Raw genomic sequence first — 14,242 nt, forward strand, 5'->3', positions numbered from 1 at the left:
TGTAAAAGGGAGCACCGAATTGTAAAAGAAATTAAGTGACCCAAAGCTGTTGGTAAAAGGAAGCGCTAAACCAAAAAACAGTAACCTAGAACAATGTTAGTTCCCTGAATCACAGCGCAAGCTGCGGAAGAATGCAAATCAAACAAGATCAATTGGTATGTTGTCCATGCTAACGAGAGAGAGTGAGACATGTGAATGCCAATTAGGAAGCAGCTTTAAAGACTGACAATCAAGCCAGCAAATGGTAAGTAATGGATGGACTTCAAGCCCTTTATTGTATGTAATACCCACGCAGCAACTGTGCATGCAATCTGTTCGGCGAGACCTAAAAAGCAGTATATTATGTCATGCTTCTGCTTTGAAAAGGATAATAGAGGTACTTGATGGATTCTGTTACTCGGCATTAGCATTTACTAATGAAAGATGAAATTGAACAATGATCTGAAGAGACCTTTAGGATGAAAAACACAAACGAACACATATTTAAGTTTAAAAACAAACACATAGTAATACGTATGTAAAGAAACATTTGTTTCTACCCTAGGGCAGGATGTCAAGCATCCACATGCAGTGCACACATTTATTGGAAAATTCATTAAATACAGAGGTTGTAGGCCTGGGTCTTGATGTGTCTTAATTAGCCAGGCTAGAGACCAAGAAAAAGCAGACACACAAAATGTATACATCACACTTGAGCAAGACACTCAAGAATTATTAGAACGCATTGCAAGAGACTCCCCAACTATGGCACACAATATAGAGAGAGACTGTGGCATTAAGATTCAAGGATGTGGAAGATGATCTGAGGTTTAGAATACTAAAAGATGATGCCAGAAAAGTAGCCGAAGACCACTTCATCGTTAAAAAGGACAAACATAACACTCTCAGGATTGCAGTCTTTTCCTTGTTTCATTGCCCGAGCAGATCTGCTTGACATGCAATATTCAGCCGTCTTTCTTCATTCCTTCTATCCCTCCCTCCTCTTCTTCACTTTTCTCCAGGTTTCCCTCCCTCTGTCTCCCAGTTCAATCCCACCTCCGACTCCTCTTTTTTCCTTCCCTTAATCTTCCTCTCCCCATTACGAGTGCTATTTCTACGATCAACCCTTCTCTCTCCTTTATACCTCCTTCTGCACTCACCTAATTCTAACATATCCCTTAGCCGCTTCTCCTTGTTCGGCAACTAACTTTAGTTAAGACCATAAGACGCATCCACAGATACCATGTAAAGCGCATCTATCACGCTGAGAAGGCGTTCGCACGTGTCCACTGGTCACACCTCCACGCAATGCTTGGACACTTTGGCCTGGGGACTCGGTTTCACGCCTAGATAGCGGGGGCCTACAGCCAGCCGAGGGCCTCGGTCAGGGTCAACGGGGTGTCATCTGCCCCCTTTTTGGTGGGCCGCGGGACCCACCAGGGGTGCCCACTTTCCCTCCTGCTCTTCGCTCTATACATGGAACCTTTTGCGCAGACAGTGAGGGATAGGCCGGAGATTTCCGGGGTCAGATTTGGAGGGGAAGCGTACATGATCGCGCTTTACGCAGATGACGTTGTGGTGACACTCGATGACCCGGTGAGGGCTCTTCCGGTCTTTCTAGAGGAAATGGATGCTTTCGGTGTTGTGTCGGGGCTTCCGGGTGAACCTATCAAAGTCTTGGGTGCTTGACCTTGTGCTCCTGAGGGAGATGTTGAATGAGTTAACACAGCTCTACCTATCCTCGGTGGGAGGAGGACTCCATCCCTTACCTAGTCTGAGACTGCCTACGTGAATTACCGGCTCCTCCTGCGGGGGGTCAGGGCCGACCTCCCGGAGTGGAGACGCTACCCCATCTTGTGGACTGGCAGAATAGCAGCCATCAAAATGCTGATCCTCCCCAAGGCCCTCTTCCTTTTTCAAACGTTACCTGCAGAGCCTCCGTCCAGCACCCTACCGACGCTGCAGAGAGAAATCAATCGCTTTATATGGGGGGTGAGGAGGAGGGGCCTGGGAGTCCAGGATGTGCAACAGTATTATAGGGCCGCGCAGCTAAGATATCTGGTGGAGTGGTCCAGATCGGAAACGAACAAGCGCTGGCTATTCATGGACCGGGCGGTGGCGGGCGCTTCTTTGTAGGGGATTCCATTCCTCCTGCGCCATTATAGACCAGGGGGTTTATCCTTGTCCCCTGTTACCAGAGTTACAATGAAGGAGTGAGACCAGGCAACTCGTTCGGGTGGTCTGACCTCCTTTTCGTCCCCCTTGACGCCCATAGTGGGGAACCTGGACTTCTCTCCGGGCCTGGACTGTCGTGCCTACCAGGACTGGATGGCCTCTGGTCGACGTTCTGTCGGACATCTGTTCAACGAGCAGGGCATACTTTCCTTCGAAGACCTTAGGAAGGTCCCAGTCTCTCCGGGAGACAGAGAGAATGCGCTAGCTTCAGATTTGGCACTGGGTGCTGCACACCCCTTGTATAGGGAGAAAGCCAGTCGCCCCCTCACACAGTACGAAAAATGGTTGTTGACTAGGAAATCAGAAAAAACACATTATATCAGAGTTGTATGACCTACTACAGTGCACAGTCCCAACTCCTAGCATCCCGGGCCGAGCTTGTTGGGAGGCAGAACTGAGGATATCCCTAGCGCCGGAGGATTGGGAGGCGATTCACTACAGGGCACACCACACAGCGCTGCAAGCATGGAGACTGCGATAAAGATAGCCACTTATTGGTACCGCACGACGGCCCGACTCCACCAACTGGACCGCACACGTTCACCCCTCTGCTGGAGGGGTTGCAACAATATAGGCACTTTGACCTACTTAATATGGGAATGTCCGAAGCTGTCTGGGTACTGGGAGGGAATCCTACACGACATCGACACTCACATGAACACCCAATTTCCACGCTTTCCGGCTTATATCCTATTGGGTCTTCCAAATACCCTAACGTTCCCGCTCAAATCTATACAGGGCCGACAGATAGGTCCGGCATTGGGGGCAGCTCTCCAAAATATACTGTCTCACTGGGGAACGTCTCGGATTCCTACGCAGCTGGGGTGGTTAAAGAAACTGGCTGATCCTTGGAATGGAGAGGATCACCCTATCCCTTTCATCGCATGGGGACTCCTATAGAGAGCTATGACACCCCTTTCTGACTTTGCTTTCCGGCGAGGTTAGAGAATTGACATGCCCTAGATATCTGCGACTTCCTCGTTTACAAGAATAGAAGTCTCTGAGACACGTGAGCGGGGTCCGCGCGGCTCCATTATCTATCCCACAGCCACGACTGCAGGCTAGCGCTTCCGGGGGTGGCGGGGCGAGGAGAGAGGTTAAGGGGGCAACCGGCCTGCTGCCTGTTTCTCGTTGGGGAATGTTGGGTGCTGCAACACCCTCCTGTGTCTTTATCCCTTTCTTTCCCCTTTTCCGTTTCTTTAAGTCCAATTCATCAATAAAGAAATTTGAACAATAAAGCACATCTATGGCTACTGTGATCATGTGCTACACAAGTATGTGAAATCAATAAACCAATATATAAGCGAAAGCAAGTAAAAAAAAAAAACAATATTTTGCAAACGTGCTACATCTGTCACATTGGGAACTTTTCTTACCTTCACCACCTCCCCATTTTGGCTCTGCTGCCCTTGCAGCTTTTCCCTTAATTTTCCAATTTCCATCCTCATTTTTCCCGATTCTTGTTCCTTGGTTTGCATATAGGCTTCCAGTTCCACTTTCTGCTCGATCAGGGACTTCCCCTGAGCCTCCACTACATTGATTCTGTGCCGAAGGTCGTGGTTGATCTTCATTAATCGGTTTTGCTGTTGTTGCAACTATCACACAATAATAAAACATGTTTTGTCATTGGCTGTACATTGTTGGGAAAGTTGTACAAAACTAGGCAGTTGTAAGTGTACCCCGCGTGATGGTTCAGTAGTTTGGATTTAATTTTAAACTATTATCTTTCTTTGACAATTTTGCAAGTGCTTGACTTTTAGGATGACAGCGATGAGCAATAAATATCTATCAGCTAGTATCGAACAATCTCTACATCAATATGGAAACGGGGCAAAGGTAGCATGAAAGGTGACATCAGATTGAAAACAAGGATAGAAGACTCAAGGTGATATTTAAGGCTCATGACTCATGAGCAGCAGAAGGAAGTGGCACAAAGCAAATCTTCACCCTAAACTTTTCCCTTTTGGAGTATATGTGGTGATAAATAATGTTTTATATGAACAGCAGTGTTTACTCACACTAACTTAACTTGGGCCGACAACAAAATACTTACTGCCTCAATGTCCTCATTTTTTAAGCCAAGCTCCCGATCCTTTGCTCTGATTTCATCCCTTTGTTTATCCACCACTTCCTTCAATTTTTTCATCACTTGCCGTTCTCGCTCCGACATCCCTAGCAAAAGAGGAGATGCTATTTATGTCTTTAATGATGATGCAGTACTATCAAGTGTCTCTTTTCTAGAGAAGGTTTTTGGAATATCTTTAGGAATGAAAAATCAAAGTATTTCACCAGAAGCAGTGCTGGCTAGTATAACATGTTTATGTGATAAGAACTGGTAAACATAAGAGTTTATAAAACAGAATGTGGGTTGACCTCTGGTCGTAGATGGATTCTGCAATTTACTTGACCAGTTAAAGAGACCTATTCCCTGAGCTCATTTCAGGCAACCCAAGCCTTCCAAAAGACTAATTTCCTGCACACTGCAGACCTGGACAAGCAGAGAATCAAAGGTAATTCAGTGTGGATTTATGCACTGTAACATTCCTCTTGGGGACCGATTCAGAAAACTGCCAACATTCTGCAACACAAAGTAGGTCACAGAATGAAAGTATGAAAGGCAGAGATACTGAACAACCAATCTACGACCTACATAACTGAGTTTGTCTGTTTAGAGATCTCTAATTGCAATTATGCATAATTAACTTACTATTCAAGATCAATTACAAAGGATGCAATAAGAACATATATTCCAAATGAGTGACCTGAAGAATTGAAAACAAATGTGGGAGTGAAACTTGGAACTCTGAAGGGGACGTGATTTTGGAGTGCCTCCCCAAACCATCTGGCCCACTACTCAAATGAAGTACTTAGACAGGATAATTTCTACTCCTGCTTAAGACAACTAATGAAGGTATCACTGGAACAGAGGGCACTCACCATTCAGTGAATCCGAACCACAACACGATTACATCACTTAGAATACAGAATTTAGACTAGAATACAGAATTCTAGAACTACAATATTGAACTCTGCAGTGCCTTTTCTATTGATTCATTAGCACAAAGAAATAGGAAACTACAATTTTACACGAAAAAAAAGACACTATGTCAAAACTTTATTTTAGTGGATGCCATAAAAGCAATTAATAACATACAACTCATATAAACAACACCATATCAACATTAACCTGTTTGGTGCGTCGGACGGCTGGGCGCCGTCTGATGCCATGGTGCCCGTGAGTGGACGGCTCACAGCCATCAGACATACACCGCACTGGAAATCCCTCCACCAGAAGGATTTCCTCCAAATAGAAACAGCCTCTGGAGGTGGGAGAAAGCTTCCCAGCCTCCCAATGCTGTTTCTTTGTTTTCAGAGAAATTACATCAGCGCACAAGTGAAATGAGCCGATTGGCTCATTTCACCTTCTTTGCACTGAAGCTCATGGGGCTATCTCAGCCAAGGAGGGCGATCCCCAAGCAGAGATCCACCCAGTAGACCTCAGGGCTGGGGAGCAGCCCCTTAGGCAAAGTCTTTTGCATCACCCATTATAATTAGGTACAATTCGGTTTTCTGGCCCTGTACCCAATCTGCCCCCCCTGGGGAACAGAAAGCCTACTAGTACACCACAGATTTTTTTTTTATTATTACTAGTATGGGGTAGGGGCTGGCCATGATAGCCTTGTCAATGACCCCACCCCCAAAACATAGTCTTTCTGCCCACCCCTGTTGGAGGCAGAAGCCTGCTGGGACACCAGGGATAATATTTATTAGTGTAGGGGTGGGGGATGCCCAGTATGGGCATGGCAATGCCCCTCCCCCCTCAAAATGGGTGGCTCCTGCTGACTAAAGCATCTCATCCCAATGGTAAAGAAAAGGGGGTTTTACTCTTCTTGGTGTTGATTTCACATATGGGCCAGCAGAGCTTGGCTAACTCCCAATATTGTCCCGCTTACAACGGTGAGCAGCTCCACTTTTTGGGCTTGGGTAGGCTGCTACCTGAAAAAACCTACCAGGCCCAGTCACTTCTGAAAAGTAGACACCTAGGGAAGTTCAGGGAGGTGTGCTTCAAATGCACCCCACACCATTTTCTGACCGACAGTGCCCTTCAAATCTCCAACTTTGTCTGGAGTCACACATTTTCCCTACATTTCTGTGATGGAATCTTTCAGAATCTGTAAGAATCCACAAAATTCCAACCACCCAGCACTGCCCCACCTGTGCCAATAAAAACTCTGCCCTACTTGTTTGGCTGGGCCTAGTGACAGCGACCGAAACTGAGCCAACCTACGTCAAAAGGTGTCTCCACGTAAGCACTCCCACTGTCCTTGGTTTCATCCGTTCCTGTTGCGGCACTAGCCCCAGCCACACAGTTTTAATGTCTAGTTTTAAAAAATGTAGGGGTTAGCCAGGTTTCCCTAGGTGTGGGGTGAGGTAGGGTCCAAAATCTAGAGCTACCCACATCGGGAAAAGAGGGTCAGTTTTCGGTGGAAAAATGTGCTGCATACATGTTGTGTTTTGGGCCGTTTACTGTCACAAGCACTAGGTCTAACTACACAAGTGAGGTACCATTTTATTGGGAGACTTGGGGGAATGCCGGGTGGAAGGAAATTCTTGGTTCCCCACAGTTTCCTGAAATTTCCATCACATAAATGTGAGGAAAATGTGTTTTTTTTCCTCACCGTTTGATTTTTGCAAGGGAATTATGGGTAAAAATAAATCTACAGCTAGGTACATTGCAAAAAACAAGTCAGTTTTCAAAGGAAGAATGCAATGTGTCCACGTTGCGTTTTGGGGTGTTTCCTGCCATGGGCAAGTGAAGTGCCATTTTTATTGGACGACTTGAGGGAATGCAGGGTGGAAGGAAGTTTGTTGCTTCTCGCAGACGGCAGAACTTTGCATCACCAAAACAACCACTAGCCTCTAAAAATTAGTGTTGTCCTTGGATGCACATGTCTCCTCAAGGCCTCACTATCTATTATCGTCCCACTCTTTCTTGGCCCTGACCAATGACAATTTATAAGCCTTCCTAGTGGTCATTATCATGGAAGAGGTTTTTGCTTTTATAGCCATGGCTAAAGTGCACCTTAGCTTCCTACATTCACTATAAAACCAGCTACCACCTCTGCGAGGGGCCTTCTTTTTAATTGCACAGGGAACTAGAAAGTGGGCAGGTCCTGCCTAAAAGAATTTTATGTGCATTTCAATGATTTCGTGCTTGCCATCATTTACCTCCCTGCAGTGTAGTAGTTTAGGCAGGAATTCTTGGGTGCAGTTTCTGTTATTTACCAAAAAAGTCAAGTTCCTCTTACTTGTTACCATTCAAGGCAACGTTTATCGGCTGTATGTTCAATATTTCTAGTGCTAGTAAGGGTTAGACAATCGACCAGGAGTTTATTAAAAAAGCTCTTCCATCGAGAGGCAAAGGGGATAATGATCGATCTCCAGTCATTCTTGGATGATCATCTCTGAATAAGAAGCTCCAAAACAACCGTAATGTAGTCAGTGCGGCTTTTAGACTTCAAGTTGTTAAAAGTAGATGCCCCCTTCCGGTCAGATTTAGTCCTCCAATTTGTGGCCAGTACTCCAAATTTGACTGCAAATGCTTTCAACTGGACAGCAGCCCGCGTCCATCTTTTTACCAGGTAAACCTCCAGCTGGGGATAGCACATCGTTAAATCTCCTCCGCTGTGATTTCAATATTGTCCCTATCAAGGGGCCCAAAAGTAGTGTTAAAATCCCCAGCAAGAATCAGATTGATACCAGGCTGCTGCCTATCCAAGGCTTCCAAAGAGTAGATCGCTGGTGAGGCAGCACCACCCATTTCCCCTCTCGCATAGATGTTAAAAAATGCCGCGACAGACTCTCTAACACTACTTACTTTAATACCCAATATATCCTCACTTTGAGTTTTTAATTGTGGTATTTTACAATTTAGGAAGGTTTTAACCAAAGTTACCAATCCATCTGCTGGCCTTACCACTTTGCGCAGCCTTGCCAGCATAAAGTATGTCAAAAAGCTTGGTCTATATACTGGACTGGGGCACCATGTTTCTTGAAAGAAACTTATTTCAAAATCATCAGTGAATTCGCACCAATGAGGAGGTAGCAACTTAGATTTAAGTCTGGCTACATTCCAAGAGATTACTCAGGTTGTAGATTGCAATAGATTTGCTTTGGAACTGCACAAGAGGCAATTATTGCCTTCGATTGAAGTTTCTAGGACATTTGATGAAATGGCTCCTGCCTCTGCTTTGCCCAGGTGTACATAATCAGCCAAGCCATGGACCCTTCCTGGACGAGAGGGGCTGTTATTATCAAGGGAAGTAAACATATAAAACGGTTTTAGGATATTAAAATCACCACAAGCTTCTGGTACACCATCAATAGTTCTCAAATCATCTTGCCCCACTTTGCTACATGTTTTTAAGCCCCCTAATGACAGCGTCTGACAGTTTTTACACAAGCAAGTGTCCACCTCTACTTGGGGTTGGTGGTTGAAAGGAAATACCTAAGCCAGCCCCAAGTCAATCATTGTCCAGCCCATGCCCAACAGCTGACAAATGGGTGGATTCACCTAATTCCAGCAGTTCCCTTTCCCTTAATCCTACATATTTAAACTGAATATTGTTTCGTTGGGCGGGAAGGTCCGGATGTCCAATGCAACATGGCCATCCACTATGTGCCTATTCCTAAACACTAATTTGATTGTGTTGAGAGATGTTGCAGCATTAGAACATCTTCTAGCTCCCATAAGGTCTTCCCCGATGACTGAGCCATATATCCTCATATGTGTCCTATCAAATAAACTACTTTGTTCTTAGGATACTGTTCACCTTCAAAATTCCTAGGGTCAGCCAATTTTGGGACAATGACCATTGCTAATCTCACCACTGCTAGTCTAAAACCAGCTGTGGGATGGCTACTTGAGCGATTGCTTCCTCTTGAATATATCCCATCTTTTACCCCAGTAGGGTCAAAAATTACTATTCCTGCTGCTTGCTCTAAGAGTCTTGAGTTTGATCATATATCTAGGATTCGGGGCTTCACTGGATATCTCTTGGGTCACATAAGCAGGTTGGAACAAGCTCTCCCTAGAATTAATTGTGGGCCTATGCACTGGTGCCACTGGAATAGCTACTCTTGCGGATCCAATTCAAGGCATCTGCAACCCCCACACTGCATTGTTACTCCCTTTAGAGTGAAGATCTTATCCGTTTGGCCCATGAAAAGACCTACTGTCGATCTCAGTTTACCCACCTCTGCTTTAAGCTCTATGATAAGGAAAACATAAGTGACCATATCAGAAGTTGGTAGGGTGTGTTAAACAATACGTTTGTACACTCCTATCATTAATGGGTACAGACCAGTCCTTGTCTTCCGTCAATGCAAGAAGATGATTTTGACATAATAATGGTGAGCCTGGGAGTGGGGCTACAGCCTCCCTCACCGTCTGATTGCACAGGCCCCAGGCACTGACCGGTTAGTGGCATCATTGGTCTTTCAAAATAGCTAGACATTGTTTGGGATTGTTTTCGCACTTTCGTCATAGCCATAACAGCCCCTGTAATCGACTCCACATTCTCAATTAACTGGTCGATCTCTGTCAGAGATTGGTGTATTAGGCAATATTTTGTGCAGGTTCTGCCACCTTGCACTTCCCCATGTTATCAAGTAACTCAGTTACTCAGGTGAGATTGCCCTTCCCAACGGCTAACCTAAGATTGGGATCCCCCTTAGAATATTAACAGGGTAAATATAAAAAGCCTGCTCCCCACATCTTCCCTTGCGTGCAACATGTTACTTCAGATCTTAGTCAGAGTTAAACATAGTACCCCCTAAGTCTAAATACCAGCTGCAAAGTTTACTCTCAGCTCACCCAAAGACACAGCGGCAGAGTGCTTGAATCTAACTCCTTGCCCCTATTGAAACCCGGTTATCACAATCACACCAACATCCAAGTGCTAATTCGAACACTAGCTTCAAGGCCAGTTAAGATGGAAATCAGTTTGAAAAACAGAATGGAGATAGGATAGCTTCCTTAGCTCCAAGTATGGTTTGGCACTACACCACCAGGAACTGGTATCAATTAAGGGGGCAAAGCAACAACAGGTACTAGGTGGGAAGGCTTATTTAATTCGCCAGCACACGATCCAGAGCACAAAACCTTCCTGTAAGTCTTAAAGACAGGTCTCTTGATCACAAGGACTCAGTCGGTCCCTCCTTGGTCACGCTGGCTTCGCTACATCACCACAAAATGGCCTGCGTCCAACCCCCAAGATTTCGGAAGAGAGGACCAATCCCCACAAACACGCACAATGTAAATAAAATAAAACCGCCAGCCACAGAAGTTAAAAGTTAAAGTTCAGAAGCATTAATGTGGCTTACGGGTAGGGATGTCCATTCCAAAAATAAGGGGTGGGGGCCCTTCCCTGGCTCTTCCTAGCAATGACAGGGAAGGACGAGCCTGCCCTTGACCCGGGCTTTGCCTGGTGGCGGCCAACAGGCATCCTGCACAGCAGGACTTTGAGGCCCTTAAGTAGTGTGGATTTGGCACAGCTGATAGTCCTACAGGGATGTTATGTGGTTCACCCCACCAACCGATGTACCTGAGGGGAGTTGAACGAAGACTCCCTGCCCGTAACACCCTGTTGGTCCTGACCGTGACATCGGGATAGAGGAAATAAAATGTGTCGAACTTCCTGCAAGGAAGTTAGATTAACACATCAACCTATAAGTAGTGTCAGTTAGTTGTGTTGAGGACATTTTGAAAACCCTCAGGTGCTCACCCGATACAATTGGCGATGAGTGGGAATGTACTGCTACCACCTCGCCCGCAGCCTCACTCATCCGGTGCAATGCTCACCCTAACAGCCCTGCCCGCTCAGCAGAGTAATCCGACTGTGGTCTGCCTATGTATCTCTCCACTGACTTGTGCAGACCTTTCAGCCAGCACTACAGGCCACCGTGACCCTGCACGGGCCCCTGTTGCGGTGCCCCATCGCTCCGGACATGGCACAACCCAGGCTCCTGGTCTTTCTGCCTCCTGCGCAGGAGGTCTGAGCCAACAGCGTGTTTGGCCATACCCTTGCTCCCTCAACAGGCCTAATTGCAGCACGCCTTCTGCCCTCACCAAGGAAGCCTGTTTCTCCTGGCTTGCTGCACGACATCGGGAGTGTGTAGACACCTCCTCAAAAAGCTAGTCAATCTCTTTTGGAGTTTGGTTGTCAATGCGCCGGGATGCTTTGCTATACTTGGCAATACCTACTGCGGGTTCTGCCGCCTTGTGCTTCCCCATGGTATCAAGTAACTCCGCCCTTACCAATGTCAGGAATGTGTAGACTCCACATCGGTTTCACAACAGACATGCTGCCACCCGAACTGATCTGTGAGTACGGCCTACCCACCTGCATTTCAGTATTTACAAGGCCCCGGGGGAGGTGTGTGACTCAACCCCATTAACAAAGAGCCCAGAGACACGGAGACAAAAAAGGACAGGGACTGTAACATTTCAGGCCACGCAAAAGACTATTAACAAATTAAAAGGAAAGCAAGGGAGACACACAATCTCAACCGCATAAACATCCGTGCAGCGCAGGAAATTCCTCATTACATCCAGGCCAAAACCTCACACAAATGATGGCCTCAATTCCCACTCCTGAGCTGTTCACATGTGAGGTGCCCCGATTCTCCCTCTCAGCAAAATGGAGGGACTGGATAGCCCACCTAGTATTTCGCAATAGCTATTGAAAATGACAGGAAACACCCTATGCTCCTACACCTGGGAGATGCAGCAATACACAAAATTGCAAAGTCTCTCAATGAAGCAGGTCCCCTGCATACCTACAACACGTAAATCAAGCTCTCGCAATGTACTTCAAATCGCTTGTAAATCCTGATTACAAGCCATTTTTGTTGCGCCAAGCCAGACAACAACAAGATGAGTCAGTCAACGTGTTCTACACTCGACTCGAGCTGGCAAGGACGTGCACCATATTGAACGCAGAAGACGAGATCAGAGCCCAGTTTATACAAGGCTGCTCCTCCACGAAGTTGCAAGAAAATATACTCCAGGTATCTGGAATGTCAATGGCCAACATCTTGACACTAGGCCGGTCGAAGGAACTGTCCAAAGAACGAGCGGCACACATGGAGGCTGTCCTCCAGTGACGCATCAAGACGCATCTGAAGGAGAACAAGAAATTAGCCAAAGTACAGCAAAAATGTAATTTAAAATAAATGGGAAAAAGGGATGTAGAAGAAGGCTTGTGGTTTTGTCCCTGAAAATGGCATGAACAAAGGGTTTGCGGTGCTAAAAATCACCATCTTCACAGCGTTCAGGAACAGGAAGACTTGAATCAGAAAACCCAATTTTTCAACACAATTTTGGCATTTTACTGGGACATACCCAATTTTTTCAATTTTTTCTGCTTTCAACCTCCTTTCAGTTAGTGACAGAAATGGGTGTGAAACCAGGAGTAGTTTGTGTAGATCGTACAAGGTTTTCCTACAGAAAATAACAGCTGAAATAAAAAAAAAATTGAAATTGAGGTGAAAAGAAACCCAGCCATTTTTCTACACGTTTTACTCTGTAACTTTTTCCTGCGATGTCAGAATTTTAAAAGCAATAAACCGTTACGTCTCCTGGCCTCTTCTGGTTGCGGGTATATATACGGCTTGTAGGTTCATCAAGAACCCCACCTTGCAATGGGTTCATCAGAAACCCTAGGTACCCAGAGCCAATAAATGAGCTGCACCTTGCAATGGGTTTTCATTCTATACCGGGTACACAGCAATTCATTTGCTGAAATAAGAGTGAAAAATAGTTATCAAGAAAACCTTTGGGGGGCGTGGCCAAGATGGCAATCGGAGTGGCAGCATAAACCGCAGCTCCGTCGCCCAGCCCGCACAACTATCCTGTCGCTAAGCTCCTAGCCCTCCCTGGGGCAGGGTGAGGAGGCCGTTCGGGGGACCCCAAAGTGCTGCACCATTAATCGAGTACGCGGCTTTGAGGACGCTGCGATCCCAGAGGGGGAAAAAAAAAGCATCGCCAAGATCGGCGCTCGCCTCGTGGACCGCCTAGCCCAGCTGATTGGGGGCTGCGCGCTCGGCCGTGCCGGAATCGTCACTCGGACCCCGTCGCCACCAGAGAGGTAAGGGCTCGATGCCGCGACCCCGTCGTGTGCACCGGAGCTGTCCGCTGGCCCACGGGGGCTGCCCTGCGTGCACAGGGCCGGCCGAGCCCTCCCGCAAGCGTCCCTGCTCCGATGAATGCTGCGCCGGAGCGCGCCTGTTAGAATCAATCTCATTCCTACCGCGGGCACCCATCGGGCGCCCACACTTCGTCCTGAAGCTATGTCCCATACTCGGGACTTCTGAAACTTAATACAGACGCTGTTGACGGCTCGGGAGGCGGCCTGGAAAAAGGCATAATTGGACACTCGCAGGATCGGTAGCCGCCATTTTAGGTGCCTCGGACCTCGGTGGGACCAAGTTCCTGCGGCTCAGTAATACCGTACTCGTCAGCAAAGTAAACTAAACTGTACAAGCGCCCCTCTTAAACGTGTTGCATACCAGGTGCACTGACTGGCCGCATTTGAGTAATAACATCACCTCAAGCCCCACTGTGCCCCCCCCCAAGGCACCAAAAAAGCTAGAATTAGTGAAGACAATGTAATTGGTGCAGGAGGGTAGCGGCAGAGACAGAATAAACTGCGGACGAATCCCTGGGGCACAAGTAGCGCAGATTAAAACATTAGGGGAGCCTCCTGGCGACACTCGTCAGCTCGAGGCTCCACAATAAGTTAAACATTCCTTTCAAGAAACCCTAAACATCCAGCACAAACACTGCTTCCACCTGATCTGGAAGCGCCATATCCACGCCTCCTCAACAACGTGATACCCGGATGACACCGCCAACTGCAGCCTCTTTAAGCAGATAGTCAACGCTTCTAGCTGCTACTTCTTCGGTTAATTGCCGGACTTGAACCCCGGCCGGCCGGCTTGCCACAACACTTGATCTGGTGGCTTT

At 46.8% G+C, this 14,242-nt stretch overlaps 1 protein-coding gene across 2 annotated transcripts in view; it reads right to left on the reverse strand.

The window, feature by feature from the left end:
• Nucleotides 1–14,242, reverse strand: part of RILPL1 (Rab interacting lysosomal protein like 1) — a 97,694-nt gene that overhangs the window by 33,585 nt on the left and 49,867 nt on the right. For both annotated transcript variants that reach the window (XM_069215005.1, XM_069215004.1), the window contains exons 3-4: nucleotides 4,268–4,386; nucleotides 3,591–3,809 (exon numbers count right to left, since the gene is read on the reverse strand). In XM_069215005.1, coding sequence (XP_069071106.1) covers nucleotides 3,591–3,809; nucleotides 4,268–4,386 — 338 coding nt within the window. The remainder of the gene's footprint in view (nucleotides 1–3,590; nucleotides 3,810–4,267; nucleotides 4,387–14,242) is intronic.

This window comes from Pleurodeles waltl, chromosome 11, assembly GCF_031143425.1.
Source record: "Pleurodeles waltl isolate 20211129_DDA chromosome 11, aPleWal1.hap1.20221129, whole genome shotgun sequence".
NCBI classification, from domain to species: Eukaryota; Metazoa; Chordata; class Amphibia; order Caudata; family Salamandridae; genus Pleurodeles; species Pleurodeles waltl.